Source organism: Ascaphus truei, chromosome 4 (genome assembly GCF_040206685.1).
Source record: "Ascaphus truei isolate aAscTru1 chromosome 4, aAscTru1.hap1, whole genome shotgun sequence".
Lineage (NCBI taxonomy): Eukaryota > Metazoa > Chordata > Amphibia > Anura > Ascaphidae > Ascaphus > Ascaphus truei.
Genome location: NC_134486.1, coordinates 351,043,241 through 351,063,265, shown reverse-complemented (window position 1 = coordinate 351,063,265; position 20,025 = coordinate 351,043,241). Strand labels below are relative to the sequence as shown.

The window sequence follows — 20,025 nt, the reverse complement described above, 5'->3', positions numbered from 1 at the left end:
ATAACCACAATACCTCCCCCCTTGTCTGCAGACTTGATGACTATTGAATCGTTCTTCTCCAAACTGGAAACAGCTTCCTTCTCCTGTACATTAAAATTGTCGTGCTTAATTTTGTATGTGCGACATGAATTTTCAAGATCCATGTTAACCATCTCCACAAAGGAGCTAACCAAATGTCCCTGTGAGAACTTAGGATAAAATGTTGATGGTTTTTTGAAAAAATTTTGTGGATGGCTCTCCGTGCTGCACACTTCACTAGGTTTAATGACTTGGGCAGAAACAGCATCTCTAGCAAAATATTTTTTCAGGGCTAGTTTTCGTGCAAATTTTTGGACATCTATAAATACGTTAAAACTGTTTGGCCCACAAACTGGAGCAAATGTGAGACCCTTATTAAGTACCTTCTTTTCAATATTAGTAAGAGGGTACTTACTGATATTGAATATATTCGGATATACGGTACTCCTCTTTACTCGATTTCTACCACCACCTCCTTTTCTCCCTCTGGGTCTGTCTTTCTTTTTTTGTAGTTTGGAGGGAGGCGAGATTCTAATGGTGGTTTCACAATTTCCACTTCTGGGAAGATGTGTTCTCTTTCCTTACTCCATTCTAAAAAAGAAAAGTTGGTTTTAATGGCAGGTGTAGGGAGGGGTGTATAGGAGATGCTCTCTGCATCACTCTCAGAGCCTATCTCCGACAGCAGTGTATATCTATTACTAACTGCAACAGGAACTGACTGGGGTAATACTAATGCATCATAGCGTTCCTTGGCTCTCTTCTGTTGTAAATAGAGGTTCTTATCATGCACTGGTAGTTTAGCAGGTATAAATGGTGTCGGAACCAACAAATTAGTGTTTTGTTTCCTAGGACCATTTTTCGGATCTCTATGTATATTTTTACTCCTAATGACTTTAGGTTCTTTGGTTCCTGGTATTACCTTTGGATCTTTTTGTTCGATCTTATTCATATTGCTCTCCTTTGATTTTTTGGCCCAATCTCTCTGGCAGCCTGAATCATAGTCCTGTTTGTCTCTAAAAAAACTTTTGTTGTTTAATTTGGACTAGTTCCAGTTCTGCCTGATCCAACCTTTTTTTGATGGTCGGTTCAAGTGCAAGGATCTAACATGAATTTTCATTTCTAAAATTTGATCATCTAGATCAGCCAGGGTCTTTCTTCGCTGATGCACTAATAACTTCATGAGAGCGAATGAACACTGGTCAAGTATTTCATTCCACTCCTTCATGAAAGATTCATTTTGTGCATCAGCGGTTGGCTTTTTTTGAACTCTAAGACCCCTTGGGATGCGATGATTTTCCAAATACTTGCTCAGTGTGGTGGCTTCCTACCATTGCTTACTCTCTAGCATGAGTGTTTTCTCTAACCGAGCAAGTATTGGATAAAAATCGTCTGTCGCATTCTCAATAAACTGCACAGAACTAGGATCACTAAAAATATGGTCTACATTGACGTTTCTACGTGATGTCAAATGGAATAAGGAACTCATATTGAATCACTTAGTGTGCGACAATAAACAATAAGTGAATTATTATAATTAAAAATAATAAAAATGAGCAGCTAACACCAATTTGTACAAAACAAAACCCAAAAGCAAAAAAAAAAGACGGTGCAAAACAGCGCTAGAATTATACAATACCCCTATTGGGACACACGTGTAAAATGAATAAAACAGTGGTGGCAGCCAGACAAATACTGACAGTACAGTCAGTAGGATAGCATAGAAAAAAAGGAAAATGCTGGCGCCAAATCTAACAATAATAAAGTCCAAACCATATAGGTGATAGTCCAAATGTAGTCCTTAGGTGATCAATAGGTGTGCAAACGGACTGTGAAATGCAGAAGTACTAATTTTCTCTGCACTATCACAAGTGGACTAACAAGGCTATTTCTATGTGCATTCTAAAATCATTAAAGCATTGCCAAGAGTTAAAGCTTTTACTCATATCATATATTTGTTTACCTATAAAAAGTTGGAATAAACTATATATTTTGCACACATCTCGAGAACTTGGGGTTTCCAAGTGACCACGTATCTTCAATTACATGTTTGTTATGGTATCCAAAAACAGGCATCCTGCTACAAGGCTAGAGGATATGATCTTGCCTTCTCACCGCCTGCTCTCACCCTTCCCCAGAATAAAATGACGGGCACCTTGACTCATGACACAGAAAAGTAATGGACACTTTTTTAAATTAATTATTTATTGCGCTATATTATCCATCCATCGCATTTCTGATGTGGAATAATTTCTTGTTCTATAGAGAAATAGAGAATTTCTGGAAATATATATATTTTTTATTTATGTTGCACAAACAATAAGTAAAGTGCTTACAAAATGACATTACAATGCATGCAAGCTTACTGCAATGATGATATTCTTCAAGTGCATAATATATGTATTAGGTTAAAGGATTCTCAAGCCCAAAAAGTTCACAATCTGTCAGCCATTTTAAATATTTTTTTTCAACAGTTTGCCATCGCTTCTGTTTAGTTCTAACAAGTACAGTGTATCTGAATGATTGAGCTATCAAGCTTGGTTGACTAAAGTTTTGTGGAAAATGTGTTATTCTCCAGTGGGAGTGGAATTGTTTATAACGTGTGTAGGCCAGTTCCACATCATAGTAACCTGTCCTTACCAGTCTGTTTCACCCTACATTTTTGTCACACCTTTGTTGGCTTGTTTCTCAACTCTTTTATGGGTAAAATCTCTGCAGCTGAATTTCATACTCTATGCTCTTTAGTTACCAACAAGCAGTTAACAGGTGACTGGAGAAATAAGCTAATAACTCTATTAGCTATGTCCGTCCAAGAAAATCTTTGAATTCTTGAATCAGAAATGAAACCTATAATTAAGACATTGATGAAACATCACAGGCATAATGTAGTGATTAATTACATTTTCCTAAACATTTTGATCTCATATGCACACAATACTGAAAGAAAGCATAAACAATCTATTTAAGCCAAACTGACACCAGCCAAATTAAATATTAGCCAACACTAAAGTTCTAAATGTTGAAACGGCAACAGATTCATATGCTAATGTAGATGTTAACTACATAAATGTTATAAACAGGAACACATTTGCAAATATAAAAATATCATTGTTAAGTCACATGCTTATTGCAAAGAAAGGCGTACAGTATATTTTTAAAGTTTTAAAATTACATTATATGATATTCTGAGTACTGTAGCTTCACTCTAGCATGTTACATACCTGCAATGTATCACACATATTGTGTGGCTCTTCCTAATTGTGTTATTTTTTTGTTAATTCATTAGCTGCTTAATTAACTAAACTATGACCCATGTATGCCCAATTTTCCTGCTCATCCTCTTGTAATAGCCGACACATAAAACGCTACACCATATATGGGTATAAAGGCCGTGAACCAAACCGAGCCAGACTGCTTGTGGCTGTGTCTTGAGCCCACGCATACATGTAACTCATGACCCCCCCCCCCTACTGGACGGATAACCTGCTCAGCCACCATGGGAATATATACCAACCAGGCATTACGCCACCTGCCCAAAACTTCCCATGGGAATTTGCATGCCATCTGCCCTAGGACCCAGTCTGGCACCCTATGAAACAGCCACCACAAGGGAGACTATTTAAGGTCTTAAATTAGACTCACCACACAACTAACACCAATACAACTTCATGGTCGTCTTGCAATCTCACATTGAAAATGCCCATGCCTACTTCGGATAAGTGAACCCCCCTCCCCTAAACAGACCAATCGCTGGCTCTAACTCCCTGTGACAATGACCCCACCCATTTCCTTAACAGACCTTGCCATTGCTCTATAAACCTTTTACCTACTACACTCAATCACCTTGATGCCCCTGGCCCCCCTCCCTTGGGCAGCAGCCAACCTTGGATGGCAGAGACATTAGCAGGATCCATCTGTATGCCCTGAGCGGATGTGATGTACCTAATGAAAGAAAGACTTGATTTCTCAAATTCTCATTTTTCAAGCTTAGAAAAACTTGATTCTCACGAAGGCATTGAAGCACCGCCTCCACCTGCCAGTGATGTTCCAAGGTCTTAGATAAAATAAGTATGCTATCGAGATAGATACAGGAACCCAGAATGTCTCTGAAGACCTCATTGACAATGAATTTGAAAACTGCGGGGGCATTACATAGCCAAAAGGGCATGAGGAGATACTCATAGTGCCCATCTCTGGTGTTGAAGCAGTCTTCCACTCGTCCTCGAGGCTCCTCCCACCGGGTCCCAGTCACGTGATCGTACCGGAGACCCGACGGGACTGGATGCTGCCTGCGTGTGTGTGTGCCTGCACCGGTCCATGCATGCCCACACTGCTAGAGCTGCAGCCAGTCAGCACTGTGTCTCCTCACCACCTGCATGAGAGAAGCAATGTGTCTTCTTCGATGGTGTGCACCGGCAAGATAGCCTCCATGGAGCCTTCAGACCAGCTGGGACCGGCATGGGGAGGAGGCAAGTCATCTGTAACATCAGCAGCAATAGCAGCATTCGGAGCAGGGTCTGCCACGGATATTTTAGGCCTTAAGGAGCATCTGCTGCCTATGATTAGTGCAAAAAAATCAAAATACTTCTGCTGTTGTGTTAAGGAAGAGGAAGTGCAGCCCCCATGCACCATATTATATATCCTATTGGCTACCCTTCCCCCTTGCTGATGCTCATACCGTACAGCCAATACACAGCTAGAAGGTGTGTGGGGTGTTGAGGCAACACTGGTTATGGACACTGATCACCTCTGGCTCATGGCTATCTTGCTTGCACAAAATAACACCATGTCAGTTACTTGTGCCACGTTGACTGTGTGTGCATGCATGTGTGACTGTGTGTGCATAAGTATAAATGGATGACGGAATGGGTGCATAACTGTTCATGTGTAAGAGTATATGTGCCTATGTACTGTATGAATGTATGCATAAATGAAATCTTTGTTAATTGCTTGTTCTTTGTGTGTATATAAATGTTGGTACTGTGAGTTCCCTATTTAAGAAGAAAGAAAAGAGAAAAAAAAGCCACGGCTGGATTTGAAGATACTGTTAGACAATACATTGCTCCCAAGTGGTGAAGATGTAAAAACAATGTCCGGAGTAAAAAATGAAAATACTAACTAAAGTTGTTTCCACAAGGTTTATAGCAAATTTTACCCCAATTTGCCTCTTGTTTTTCCGTATTTTGTTTGAGCTTTCATTCTCAGCATCACTATTATTATGATACATTTAAGGTTTCTGGCAAAGCGCATTTTTGGAACTATTTAGATTCAGTTGCTTAATCGGTTACGAATTCTTGGGGACCAGCAGACATGCACAGAATATATTTCTGGTTCCAACTTATCTGCAGCTGCTGGAAGGTGGGGAAGCAATTCTGTCTGGAAAAATAAGAATACCTGTCAATCCAAAAAAATGGGTCTCGGAAAAAATATCAATTATGACATCATGTAGTCCTGTACTGGCTACATGTGAGAGCTATTTTCAAAACTGTGAATCCATATTATCCATATTATTCATATTTTTACAATGCCTATTTTGTGAATTAACCACAGTAGGCAGAAGATTAATGGCAAAAAATTAAAGACCTATGGGGTAATTTGGTGTATGAAGCAGCCGCTTTTCTGCCACTTTAATGCCAATTTCATATTACATTACCCCCCTAGATTAAGTGAATGTCCCATAAAATGTGAATTTGAACTACCCTTAATCACTGTGTTGAGTACAAATGCCGTAATCCTGTGTTGTTTCGTTCTCCTAAAACAAAATCATTACATCTGTCGCTCTATAACTACTACAGTACAAATATTTTTTATGGCATTTACTCTGTAACGAAGAGACGGCTGTTAAATGTTGCATTGCCATTCCTAAAGCCGCAATCCCTTATTACATTTTTTTTACTTACCTGAACCAAGGGTCTACGGAGCTGCTCTGTGATTCTCCAACCCCTTGTTCACAAGATGTTTGAGGTTTTTTTTTGTACTAGTGGTGGTGTTGGTACCAATAGAAAGTCGCAAAGTAATCTCCCGATGTGGTAACTTTCTTTCTTCTTTCTTTACATCAGTTATGCACGTATATGATGATTGCAGTACAGTACATGCATCGATAAGTGGAAAAAAGGTAGTGCTTCACTTTAAGTACATTTTCGCTTTACATACATGCTCTGGACCCATTGCGTATGTTAATGCGGGGTATGCCTTTATATTGATCAAGTACACAGTTGTTGCGCAAGCGCTGTTGCTCCTATTAAGTTGGTATACAAAGCAGCAGAAATTCAGGAAATATAACTTTATAGGGGTCATATCATATACTGAAAAATAATAGGTGGTCACAACATGATTTCTATTATTAAAGAGGGAGAGAGGGAGAGGGAGATTGATTGCTATTATTAAAACAAGAGAGAGAGAATTGTATTATGCTGCTGTAGCTAGTGATATAGAGGTGAGGGGTGTAAATAATCAGTCCATAGATGTGAACCCCTCATTGAGGCCATTGGGGCTATGCGTGTTTAGTTTATAGATCCCCTCTGCCTCAATGCGGAGTAATTTCTTGTCAATGTTCCTCCTCTCGCTGGACTTTTATATACCTATAAAGGACAGACAATTAACATCACCATCATGTCTCTGGTTTATATATCCAGGGACCGGAGTGTCCAGTGTATGGTTAATGAAATTGACCAGCTCAAGGATGCATCTGCATAACTGTCTAGTTGTTTTTCCAACATATTTTATTACCACAAATACACGTGAGGAGGTATATGACATTGACAGTTCAATAGTTGATGAATGTGTCAATAGTAAATTGTTTATTGTTGTCATAGTTGGAAAATATTTTAGAGTGGGAGACATGATTACAGGCTTTGCAGCCCTGGCATTTAAATATCCCCTTGACTGGGGAGGTGAGCCAGGTAGTTTGTCATGCCCACTGATGATGACTTTGGATCAAACATTTTTTGACTGCCTACTCGTAATAGTTTGAACAGGTCCGAAAAGTTTTTTAAAGTTGCTATAAACGAGGAGAAGGTGCCAGTGCTTCATAAAAAATATGTTTTATTGCTTACCATCTTTTATTGTAGGTTCCAACACATTTTTTTTGTCTGTTTTTTCCCGAACTTTTATTTGATAGTAATTGTAACACTGCTGACTGCAGGACAGAATATGGACCCACAGGGCAAAGGTAGGGAGTAGTACACCAAACTTAGCCTGGGATCTGAGGCCTGGGATGCAGGGATAGTCAAGTCCAAATACAGGGTCGAGGCAGGCAGGAAAAGACCAGTCTAATTCTGGGGTCAAGGCAGGCGGCAGGCAGGAGTGGTCCGGTCCAAATCCGGGACAGGGATCAAGACAAACAGGATCAAAGGCTGGGCAAGGCACAGAGTACTTTGCATAAGCAAAGTCAGGGAGCAACTGCCGGCTATTTAAAGGACAGAAGCAGCTGTTGGCAATGAGTCAGAGAGAGGCTGACTTCCTGTCAGGAACTGAGGACAAGAATTGCCAGGAAGCAAGATGGTCATGATTGCTTCTGTGAAGATGAGGTCACTTCATGGCGGCAGCCATCTTGGGTATCAAACAGATCTCTTATAGTAATGAGTCCCTATTACTGTCAAGTGCTTGATTATAGGCTCTTTTTCACGACATTCACACTGCAGCCACAGTTCAGAAAGTGGTCCTCAGATCTTTAGATTGTGTTACAAATTCATGCAGAGTCGAGCAATTTCTCCTTAATTGGAGGTAGTGCCCAGGTGGTATCAATGCCATTAAGCTTGTTGGATGTTGGCTCTGTGCCTATTTATAGCGGCAGTTTTTTTTAATACCTTATTTTAAATGTTGCTATCTAAATCAATATAGATATAAAGATCCAGAAAGGTGATGGCTGTTTGTCTTTTCTCTGTTGCTAATTTGAGATTACGGAGGTTATTATTCAAGTATGCAACAAATTCTGAAAGAACATGGCGGGACCATTCCAGAGAATTAGAATATCATCTATATAACTGATCCACATGTCAATGTGATCCGTGTACATAGACAATTCAGTGTTTTACACATGGACGTTCTCCCACAAGCTCAGGTATATAGAACAATTAGATAGTGCTGTCGCCCACAGTTTAATTAATTTTGGCGCATATTCTTTTTTTTTTTTTTTCTTTTTTTTTTTTTTTATAAAACCACACACAAAAAACGAAATACAGTATGATATATATATATATATATATATATATATATATATATATATATATATATATATATATATATATTGTGACAGAAACCAGGGGATGGTAATAAATTCCGTATATAGGGCTCCCAGGATACTAGACAGTTTCTATCCTGTTTGGCCTGGGAGTGCAGCCTTATAATACATACACTCCATCCCACAGTTTGGCAAGCGCTGGAACTGAGGGATGAGAGATCCAGACCAGAGTTTGTCTGCTGCCTGATTTCTGTCACCTGTCATGCTAATTAGGAATCAGGTATGAAAGACTGATTTCCTGTTTGCTCTGGTCTCCCCACAAGAGCCAGGAGGCTGGAAGGCTGCTGAACTACAGAGGGGAGAAGCCTCTTCCCCAAACAGGTTCAATCTTTCTGTTCATTTGTGTAAGACTGCAAAAGTACCGTGTTTTGATGTTGGAAGTGGAAAAGCCACGTCCAACCCTGAGTCAGGGATATCTAAGTTAAGTTATCGCTCAGGTGAGCAGCTTTTGTTTTGATCTGTTTTCTGTTGTATGCACTGTGGCAGTCTCAGTGCCTGGGACTGAATAAACCAGGCATAGCCTGTTTAAAGGAACAGTACGCGACGCCTCATCATTTAACCTACCCTAAAAGACCGTGTTCTAAACAGTCCCGGACAAACGACGGAGTCCCGGAGTAAGCCGTTTGTCACATATGGTGGAGAATGCGGGCAGAGCACTAGGGGGTCTGCGGGTTGAAGAACTTTGAAAGAAAAAAAAAAAAAAAAAAAAAGTTTTTTTCATCCTCTGCAAACAAGATGGAAGACGTGGTGGGTGCGCTGGTACGCAATGTCGCTGCCCAGAAAGACGCGAATGAAACCCAGCAACAGCTGTTAATAGCCCAGCAAGAAACTAATGCAAACCAGCAGCAGACGAATGCAGCCCAGCAACAGCTGCTAATAGCCCAGCAAGAGATTAATGCAAACCAGCAACAGGCGAATGCAAACCAGCAACAGGCGAATGCAAACCAGCAACAGACGAATGAAGCCCTGCAAAACGCGATTGCAAACCAGCAAGAGACAAACCGCTTGCTGAGAGAGGAGCAACAGCGGTTCGCTCAGGGCTTACAGCAGGAACTCGAGATCCTGAGGGGGACTATCAGTAACCTTCCACTGGCAGCGGCAGCCCCAGTTCCGAAAATTACCAGGGCAAGCCACTACCTTCAGAAGATGGGACCCTCGGATGATGTGGAAGCCTATCTTCTCACGTTTGAACGCACGGCACAGAGAGAGGGATGGCCAGAAGCTGAGTGGGCTGGTCTAATCGCACCATTCCTAAGCGGCGAACCCCAGAAGGCTTACTTTGATCTAGAGCCAGCCGAAGCTAACGTCTATGCAAAATTGAAGTTCGAGATCCTCGCCCGCCTCGGCGTAACCACGGCTGTTCGCGCCCAAAGGTTTCACGCATGGTCCTTCACGATGGATAAAGCCACCCGAAGCTAGATGTATGACCTCATCCACCTCGCCCGGAAGTGGCTACAACCCGAGATCAACTCAGCCAGCCACATCGTGGAACGGTTGGTCATGGACCAGTTCTTGAGGAAACTTCCCTCTGCCTTACGCCGTTGGGTCAGTCGGAGTGACCCCCACAATGCGGATGAGCTTGTGGCCCTCGTAGAAAGGTACAATTCAGCAGAAGAGCACCCGCAACCCACAGTCGTGGAGCAACCCCACTACCCGAGGTTCCAGGACTCTTCCAGAGACGGTAAAAGGGTACCGGGGTTAAGGGGCGCTGAAGAGCGGCGACCACCTTCACGCAGCACCAGCAACAGTGGTTCGCACACTAAGGGCAATAGCCAACATGGGGAGCCGGGAAAAGGCTCTAAGTGGGACACAGACTATGTACCTAAATGTGTAAATTGTCATGAGAGGGGCCACACAGCAAAAATCTGCCCACTAAATGATGAGCCCATGCAATGCAACAGCGTGGAACCTTATTCGCTGTTGTCCCAATGTATGGGCCCTAGCCCAGAGGACCCCTTGAATAACCATCTGTGGGCATTTGTAAAGGTTAATGGTAAGAGGGTTCGGGCACTTCTTGACTCTGGGAGCATGGTCACACTAGTGTCCGAATACCTCTTGCCCATTAAGAAGAAACAGGGAAACAGTTCACAAAGAGTGGCAATTTGTTGTATACATGGGGATAATCATGAATATTCCACTGTTGATGTTTTTTTTGAAACAGAGTTTGGTTCTTTAGATTTCAAGGTGGGTATTGTACCCAAACTGGCACATGATGTGTTAATAGGGACCGACTTTCCCCATTTTCTAAAAATGTGGTCCCCCGCTCAGAATAGCGCCCAGAGTTCAATAGCGGACCATAACGAAGTATTAGAAGAAACAAATCCTTTCCCTTTTTCAGAAATGGAGGTTGACGAGGGCCCAAATAAGAAGGGGGAAAAGGAGGAGTGCTGTAAAATTCCCTTCCCCATCACTACTTTGGTAGGGAATACCCCAAATCAAGATGTTGAGCAGACACTTACCACCCCAGAACCGGATAAGACCCTCGCTGACCTAGAGGTCAGTCCTGGGAGTTTTAAGAAGGCCCAGTGGGAAGACCCCACATTAGCGGTAGCAAGGGGAAATATACGGGACCAGAATAGTACTCCTGGCCAACCAGATAGGTCACTTGCTTACCCCTACTTCGAGGTAGAGAACGACCTAGTATATCGGGTTGATAAAAGGAAATCAGTTACAACTAAACAATTGTTGGTACCACGGACATTCCGTAACGTAGTATTACACCTCGCACATAGTCATCCATTGGGGGGACACCTAGGGGTGGAAAAGACAAAAGAAAAGGTTCTCCGAAGCTTCTATTGGCCTGGGGTTCTGGCAGAAATTACGAATTATTGTTCCTCATGCCCAGAATGTCAGATCACCGCCCCGTTCAAGGCGTACCGCAGCCCATTGGTACCCCTTCCCATAATAGAGGTACCATTTGACCGGATTGCTATGGATCTAGTAGGACCCCTAATAAAGTCTGCTAGGGGACATCAGCATATATTGGTAATATTAGATTATGCCACCCGATATCCGGAGGCAGTTCCCCTACGTAGCACCTCAGCTAAAAACATAGCAAAAGAGTTAGTAGTTCTGTTTTCCCGGGTCGGGATTCCTAAAGAGATTCTATCTGACCAGGGAACACCATTTATGTCCCAAGTAACAAAAGAGCTATGTAAACTCCTAAAAATTAAGCATCTCAGAACCTCAGTCTATCATCCACAAACAGATGGTTTAGTGGAAAGGTTCAATAAAACCTTAAAGAGCATGTTACGGCGGGCGGTTGATAAAGATGGGAAAAACTGGGATTGTTTGTTACCGTACCTGTTATTTGCCATTAGGGAAGTTCCCCAATCATCCACAGGCTTCTCCCCGTTTGAACTATTGTATGGCCGACACCCAAGGGGCTTACTGGATATAGCCAAAGAGACTTGGGAACACGAGGTTACCCCTTACAGAAGTGTAATAGAGCATGTTGCCCAGATGCAGGACCGCATTGCTGCAGTCCTACCCATAGTGAGGGAACACATGGAGAAAGCTCAAGAAGCACAGAGGAATACGTATAATAAGGGTGCTAGGGTCAGAATTTTTTTTCCAGGTGATAGGGTACTAGTTCTGGTTCCCACCGTGGAGAGTAAATTCCTTGCTAAATGGCATGGGCCATATGAGGTCTTGGAAAGAGTGGGAGAAGTAAATTATAAGGTAAGACAGCCAGGTAGGAGGAAACCTGAGCAAATTTACCATATAAACCTACTCAAGCCCTGGAAAGATAGAGAAGTCTTGTTAACCCTAGTACCCCCAGGTCCGTCAGAGAATCAAGAAACTGACCCAGAGGTTAGCATAGCTGAAACCCTGTCTGTTCATCAGAAACGAGAGGTTCAGAATTTAGTGCGAAGAAACAAAGAAATCTTCTCTATACGGCCAGGTAGAACTAGCGTAATTGAACATGACCTAGTCTCTGAACCAGGGGTCCGAGTTAACCTTAAACCGTACCGAATCCCAGAGGCCAAAAGAAAGGCTATAAGTTTAGAGGTTAAAAAAATGCTAAAACTAGGTGTAATTGAGGAATCCCAAAGTGGGTGGAACAGCCCTATAGTCTTAGTCCCAAAGCCAGATGGTACAACAAGGTTTTGTAATGACTACCGGAAACTAAACGCGGTGTCAAAATTTGATACTTATCCTATGCCCAGGGTAGATGAACTTGTAGAGAGACTGGGCAAAGCCCGATATCTCACAACCCTAGACCTAACAAAAGGGTACTGGCAGGTTCCCCTCACAGAAAGGGCAAAAGAAAAGACAGCCTTCTCAACCCCAGACGGCCTCTTTCAGTATAAGGTGTTGCCTTTTGGCTTACATGGAGCTCCCGCCACATTCCAAAGAATGATGGATAAAATTTTAAAACCACATGCTCGGTATGCTGCCGCCTACCTGGATGATGTGGTAATCCATAGTGAAGATTGGCAATCCCACCTTCCAAAGGTCCAAGCTGTGCTTGACGCAGTCCGGTCTGCTGGACTAACTGCTAACCCCGCTAAATGCACTATTGGTCTGGAGGAGGCCAAGTATCTGGGATATTCTATTGGCAGAGGTTTACTCAAACCCCAAACACTCAAAGTGGAGGCGATACAAAATTGGCCAAGACCAGTTACAAAAAAACAAGTAAGGACTTTTTTGGGGTTAATTGGGTACTATAGAAGGTTTATTCCCAATTTTGCAACTAAGGCAACCCCACTAACTGACCTCACAAAAGCAAGAGGACCGCTAATGGTAAAGTGGTCCCCCGAAACCGAACAGGCCTTTAGAAGCCTGAAAGAAGCTCTCTGTGCCCAACCAGTGTTGGTCACACCTGACTTCTCCAAAGAGTTCGTAGTCCAAACCGACGCATCTGAGGTTGGGCTGGGGGCGGTACTCTCCCAGGAGTCTCAAGGTGAGGAGCACCCCATCCTTTATTTAAGTAGGAAACTAAATCCCCAGGAGAAAAATTACTCCATAGTAGAGAAAGAGTGTCTCGCAATAAAGTGGGCTGTAGAGACGCTCAAATACTACCTGTTGGGGAGAAAATTCCGGTTGGTCACAGATCATGCACCCCTTACCTGGATGTGTCAAAACAGGGAAAAGAATGCTAGAGTGACCAGGTGGTTCCTAAGCCTACAACCCTTTAAATTTTCTGTGGAACACAGGTCAGGGCACAAACATGGCAATGCTGACGGGTTGTCAAGGATGCACTCCCTAATATCCATGGTCGCTCATCCCTCGAGGTCTGAGCTGGGGGGGAGGATATGTGACAGAAACCAGGGGATGGTAATAAATTCCGTATATAGGGCTCCCAGGATACTAGACAGTTTCTATCCTGTTTGGCCTGGGAGTGCAGCCTTATAATACATACACTCCATCCCACAGTTTGGCAAGCGCTGGAACTGAGGGATGAGAGATCCAGACCAGAGTTTGTCTGCTGCCTGATTTCTGTCACCTGTCATGCTAATTAGGAATCAGGTATGAAAGACTGATTTCCTGTTTGCTCTGGTCTCCCCACAAGAGCCAGGAGGCTGGAAGGCTGCTGAACTACAGAGGGGAGAAGCCTCTTCCCCAAACAGGTTCAATCTTTCTGTTCATTTGTGTAAGACTGCAAAAGTACCGTGTTTTGATGTTGGAAGTGGAAAAGCCACGTCCAACCCTGAGTCAGGGATATCTAAGTTAAGTTATCGCTCAGGTGAGCAGCTTTTGTTTTGATCTGTTTTCTGTTGTATGCACTGTGGCAGTCTCAGTGCCTGGGACTGAATAAACCAGGCATAGCCTGTTTAAAGGAACAGTACGTGACGCCTCATCATTTAACCTACCCTAAAAGACCGTGTTCTAAACAGTCCCGGACAAACGACGGAGTCCCGGAGTAAGCCGTTTGTCACAATATATATATATCAATTAAGGTTATGGTGGGTAAAAAAAGTGACAAAAAACCCTCCACAGTAAAGCATATAGCAAATAGAAATATTACTGTATGTTCATTTGCATGTCTTAGATAGGCCTGCAATATGAGCTTGAGACAAAAGGTGGCACTGTGTGCTCATTAGCATGTCATTTCCCAGAATCCATTGCTGCAGTGGAAGTGCTGTGTGCTGGGTGATAATGGTGAAAGACAGGGTTGCAGGCCTGTCTAAGACATGCAAATGAAAATACAGTAATATTTCCATTTGATACTATATATATATACAGACGGGACCACGACTATTCTAAAGCTTGCCTTAAACTAGCCCGGTTACATTCTAGGTATGTGCTGGGCTTGTTTAAGGCATTTCTGCATTGACTAATTAACACAGCAGGGTTCCCTGGCAGTCCCATTCAGTTTGAACAGGACTGACAGGGATCCCGTTGTTAATCTGATTAATCAATGCAGAAATGCTGGGGCTTGTTTAAGGCAAGTTTAAGGCATGTATCCAGCGTGTACCTGGGTCTTTTTGGTGATTGCCACTGGTTTGTGTTAGAATAGTTGCAGTCTCTGCTGTATGTATATGTGTAATGTGTGTGAGTGTGTGTATGTGTGTATGAGTGTGTATATATATATATATATATATAAATATATAAATATATATATATATATATATAGAGGGGGGGAAAGCAGCGCACTGCCAGGGAGCCAGGTGGTTAAAAATAAATTACTTTATTTAACAACTGAACATCACCCAAAGGGGTTGTGCCAACCGCCTACGTGTTTCGGACGTGAAGACCTTTAACACGGAGTATACAAAAGGACGCCCAATCTGTATATGCCTATAATACAATCATTTTGGATTACTGGACGTGAGTGCTCTCTTTTTACCGTACGCGAGAATGGTAATATTGCTTACATTATCTATATGGGACTTGCACCGCCATTATTTATATATATATATATATATGTATATATATATATATATATATATATAATATTTACAGTTGCTATATATATATATATATATATAGCAACTGTAAATATTACTGTATGTTCATTTGCATGTCTTAGACAGGTCTGCAACCCTGTCTTTCCCCATTGTCACCCAGCATACAGCGCTTCCACTGCAGCAAGGGATTCTGGGAAATGACATGCAAATGAGCACTCAGTGCCACCTTTTGTCTCAAGCTCGTATTACACAAGCCAATCCTCAAGCCAATGCATGCTGTTTTAAACACAGCTTTTAAACAGAGGCTGGGATGAGATGCAAAGCCATTAGACCTACTCACATACTGTACATGTTTCAACCTTGATGGGTATCATCAGTGTGAGGCTGGTCTTAATGGCAAAGCAGGTTTGAGACTAGACTAGGTAATCACCACTGTCATTAAGGTTATGGTGGGTAAAAAAAGTGACAAAAACCCTCCACAGTAAAGCATAAAGCAACTGTAAATATTACTGTATGTTCATTTGCATGTCTTAGACAGGTCTGCAACCCTGTCTTTCCCCATTGTTACCCAGCATACAGCGCTTCCACTGCAGCATAATGGGAGTGCTAGTCCCATATAGATAACGTAAATAATAATAATATACATCCATCCATCCATCAATGTAGAAATGCTGATGATAAAGATATTTTGGGCAAATAAGAACTGTGTATGCTGTGATTCCATTATTACAAAAATGAGAGATCCAGACCAGGGTTGCTGACAGCATTCCTGGGGGTGGAGAGTCCGCTCCAATCCCCAGTTGACCTAAAAGTAATCCACCTTTCTTTCACGCGCTTCCCCCTTTCTTTCTCTCACACACTTTCCCATCTCTCTCTCACTTCCTCACCTTTTATCACTTTCTCCACTTCTTTCTGTCTTCCTCCCTTTTTCTCTCGCTATTCCCCTCTTCCTTTCTAACCCCCTCTAGCTTTCTAATCCCCCTTTCTCTATCTTTTATCTTCTCTTTCTCTCTCAGCCTTCCCATCTGTCACTCTCCCCCTCCCCTCTGTTTTGCCCCTCTCTTTCTACCCCCTTACTCCTCCCCCCTCTCTCTCCTCTCAGACTCCAACCCTTTATCACTCTGCCCCCTTCCCCACACCACCCTGGCCCTACCTGTGGAGCAGTGGTGCGCGATCTGTTCAGGTTCTCCACTGCAGCGGAAAGGGTCCCAGCCGAGAGCAGAAGTCCCACCCAAACAGCCGAGAGCGACTTCCAGCAGTGCCTAACTTTCCGGTTTCGACTGCTTTCGCCCCCGCCCCCCCCCCCCCCGTCCCGCCCCCCCATCAGGAGCCCTGATCCAGGATTTGACATTAGATAACTTTTATATTAACTAAACTCATTAAGTAAAAAAAAAATGGGCTATGCTCATCTATGAGGGGATTATACTGCCGATTAATTTATGTTCTTTCTCCTTTCTTTGTATCGTATTTGGTACATAATTCTGAAATGTAAAAATATTTAAATAAAAGTGATGTTATTCGATGTCATCTCAATAAAAATGGGTTTTCAAAAAAATCCCAGGCTAAAATCTGGTCAAATTAGTCTAAATTAAAAAACAAAAAAAAGACACAACCAGATTCACACAGCAGTGCTTTCGCTTACTCAGACATTGCAAGTGAACAAGAGTATAGCCTGAAAAGATATTTACCTAAACAGAAAGATTACTTTTATTGCTGGTGAGTCATAAGATAGCTGGCTACTTTTAATCAAACAAGGTGGTTACAGAACAATACTTTAGTACATGTATTGGTGATTAATCATTTTTTTTAAATGTCTTTTTTGTTTTTTTAGAGAGTTCAAGAGGTGACTGCATAATTGCCACAGCCCTATATCCATTTGAAGGACAACAACCAGGTGACCTCATGTTCCAAGCTGGCGACAAAATTACTGTGACAACAAAAACAGATTTACAGTTTGATTGGTGGGAGGGAAGATTAAAAGGAAACACTGGTATTTTTCCAGCCAATTATGTCTCATTGAACTGAAGGTATGAAGTTTGTTGAAAACATTGCTGGTTCTCAAGTTAGGATTACTAATGTATTATGCTTCTTTGGACAGTGAAGTTGTTACATATAATAAACATTGTTACATTGTATTGGATTTATTCTTTATCATGCCGTGATATACTGGACATTTAGGAAATTCTAAATAAAATATGTATACAGCAAATAAAAAAAATACCATTTGTGAGTACATTCACATGTCTTTCACCGTTTATCTTTTAACATACAATGCATCCATGGCAGCCAGGGATTCTGGGTAATGACATGCAACTGAGTACACTGTGCCACCTTTTGCTTCTTGTCGATTTTAACATCGATCCCTGGACAAAAGCAAAAAGATGACAGTGTGCTTTTGTATGATCAAAAATAATGGTGAAAGGCAGGGTTGCAGACCTTTCTGAGACAAGTGAATGTGCTCAAAAGTGGTATTTTTATTTGATGTACACTGTACGGTGGAGCGTTTTTGTCAAATAAAATATAAACCTTTGTAAAAAAAAACTTGAATAAAACTGGAATGAGTTTCAGAATACAAACTTTTTTTGTGCACAGTGTTTATTTTCAGATAAGAGTATTCATGTACATAAACAAAATACTGCAACAAAACTATGAAGAATTTGAGCTGCAAGAAATAAAGCAATTAATGTTACAAAAAAAATGTTTCAGCTATAGGAACTTTGTTGCATGGGATTTTGGTCTTTTTTATTCTTTAAAACATTTGGTGTAATTTATTAAGTGTGGCAGCGAGCAGCAAACATAAAACTTACACACTGTTTTAGAAATCTTTTGTGCAACATTTTGCATCTGTTAAGGAACCAGTCTGAAATAAGCAGGGAAATGTTCATATATTATTGAACCTAAGTAGTTGGAAAAATGTACCCACAATGTAGCAATTACATGTCGCTTTCAATGATGGTACTTATGGTCCAGGGACTTCAAGTCTGCCCACGTTCCCTGCCTATCTGTTAAAACATTAATGTAAGCAGAAGGTCCTGACACTCAAATGTTGCTAAAGCAACATTTTTGCTTTATATTTTTTTATTTTTCATATACAATGAGGTTTTTATTTTCTTGCTTTTTCTTTTTTCTAGCCCATACAGTATTTAATTAAAATATTGTGGTCTATTAAAATGTGCTGCCTATTGTGAATTCTCTACGATTCAGCCTCTATTGAAGTATATTCAGTAGTATTTGTTGTTGAGCTATTCTGATTGACATGCAGGCACAAAATGAAACTATAGCAATTTTTTAAAATTATGAACAAAATAAAAAAAACTGCACTGAAGATGAAACGTGTTTCCCCCCCCCCCCCCCCTCACTTTTTAAACTTCCTCTTACTGAATCTTGCTAGGTTTGTCAGAACCATGAACTACAGTAACTTTAAAAGACCTGATTATGCATGTGCTGTATGTACTGTACATGTACACATGTCTGCGTGTTGTGTCAAAAAAAATAATAAATAAAAGTACCTGTACACATGGCCAATACGTTTGCACTTGTCGTGTGAGTAAATACTGCTAAGGAAAATAGAAAAAATAAAAACGAAGGTGCAGAAAGAAAAGCATCCAGAAATACTGTTTGTGTTGAGAAAAATGTTAGAAAAATGTTTTGTGTAACAAAACTATATCAACGTGTTGTACATGTATTTGGGCAGGATTTCTATCTACAGTATGTACGTCAAACCACTTCATACACACATTTTATTGATGAAAGGTAGACATTATTTCACTTTATCCAAGTCCTTCGATGACTAAACACACACACACACCAATGAGTAGTGTGGATGGGATAGGACAATGCTGACAGGCAGAGATACATACAGTATAATGCTTTCCTTCTATATTTGGTTAGTTGCTTTTTCTAACTGAGCTGTGGAGAAACTAAAAGATGACCTTTTTCTTCCCTCTCACTTTGTAGTGAAGTTATGGCGCAAATTATCAGAGGATACTCCTCCTCCTACTCCAAGACTCTGCTCTCTTTTTTTTCCCAGACTGGGTAGTACATAGGGTTATGGGAGGGCTCTTGAGAAAATGAAATAGTAGTAAGGACATTTCTCTCTTTCTCCTTCTACCACATAACTACGCAGACCAATGGATATATGGGTGGAATTCAAATTCTTGTTCTTCAACAAATGCCTGAACGTTTCTACCACATTTGGCTTCTGCAGAGGAAAAGACGTCCAACCTGTAGTGCTCTGTGAAAGTATTTAATGGTGCCTATAAGAGTTGTGTGCAGAGGTATGCAAATGGAGACTGTTTTAAGGTGAAATTATATATTGGCTTTATTGTGCCTGTTCCTTTATCCAGGCAAAACATAACAAACCCCTGTCCCTTTGTAAGGCCTAACTTACTTCCCCAGACCCTATCTGCAGGACTGGAGGGATATTCCCATTACCAGCCTATCACCTCATCAAAGTCTCAGGAAGTACCTTAAGCATTTGACCCTCCATATCAGCCTCTGGCAGGTTCCTAGGTCCTCTGTGTCCAGGAAATATAGGTGTCTGGGTGTCTTGATCTCAGCACAGCCTTTGTGCTCAAGACAGTGTCTGTGTGCAGTCTTCTCTGCTCTCCTTCTGTCAGCCCAAATGTGAGCTAAGGAATCGCTCTCCTGTGTCTCACACAGCTTTTTACAGAGCTCTCATTAGTCCAGGAGGAGACTAGTAAATTGAGTGGCTGCAATTAACTATCTCTCTGCTGGATTCTCAGAGCTCTGAGGATGCTTTATTTAAACAGGGATAAGTCCCCAAGAAAGGAAAACAAAAGCAGTCCCCAGCGCTTAGATAATAAAGATAATTAAATACCACATATAATGTCCAAAGTGCAATGTCCCAATGGAATAAGTGGAAAGGGTAGTGGCAAAATTATCCAAATGTTG

The 20,025-nt window shown here is 41.6% G+C and overlaps 1 protein-coding gene across 4 annotated transcripts in view; it reads left to right on the top strand.

The window, feature by feature from the left end:
• Nucleotides 1–17,687, top strand: part of SH3YL1 (SH3 and SYLF domain containing 1) — a 153,293-nt gene extending 135,606 nt beyond the window's left edge. For all 4 annotated transcript variants that reach the window (XM_075598257.1, XM_075598256.1, XM_075598255.1 and 1 more), the window contains one exon: nucleotides 16,943–17,687. In XM_075598257.1, the coding sequence (XP_075454372.1) occupies nucleotides 16,943–17,136 (194 nt within the window). In that variant the 3' untranslated portion in view covers nucleotides 17,137–17,687. The remainder of the gene's footprint in view (nucleotides 1–16,942) is intronic.
• The last annotated feature ends 2,338 nt before the right edge of the window (nucleotides 17,688–20,025 follow it).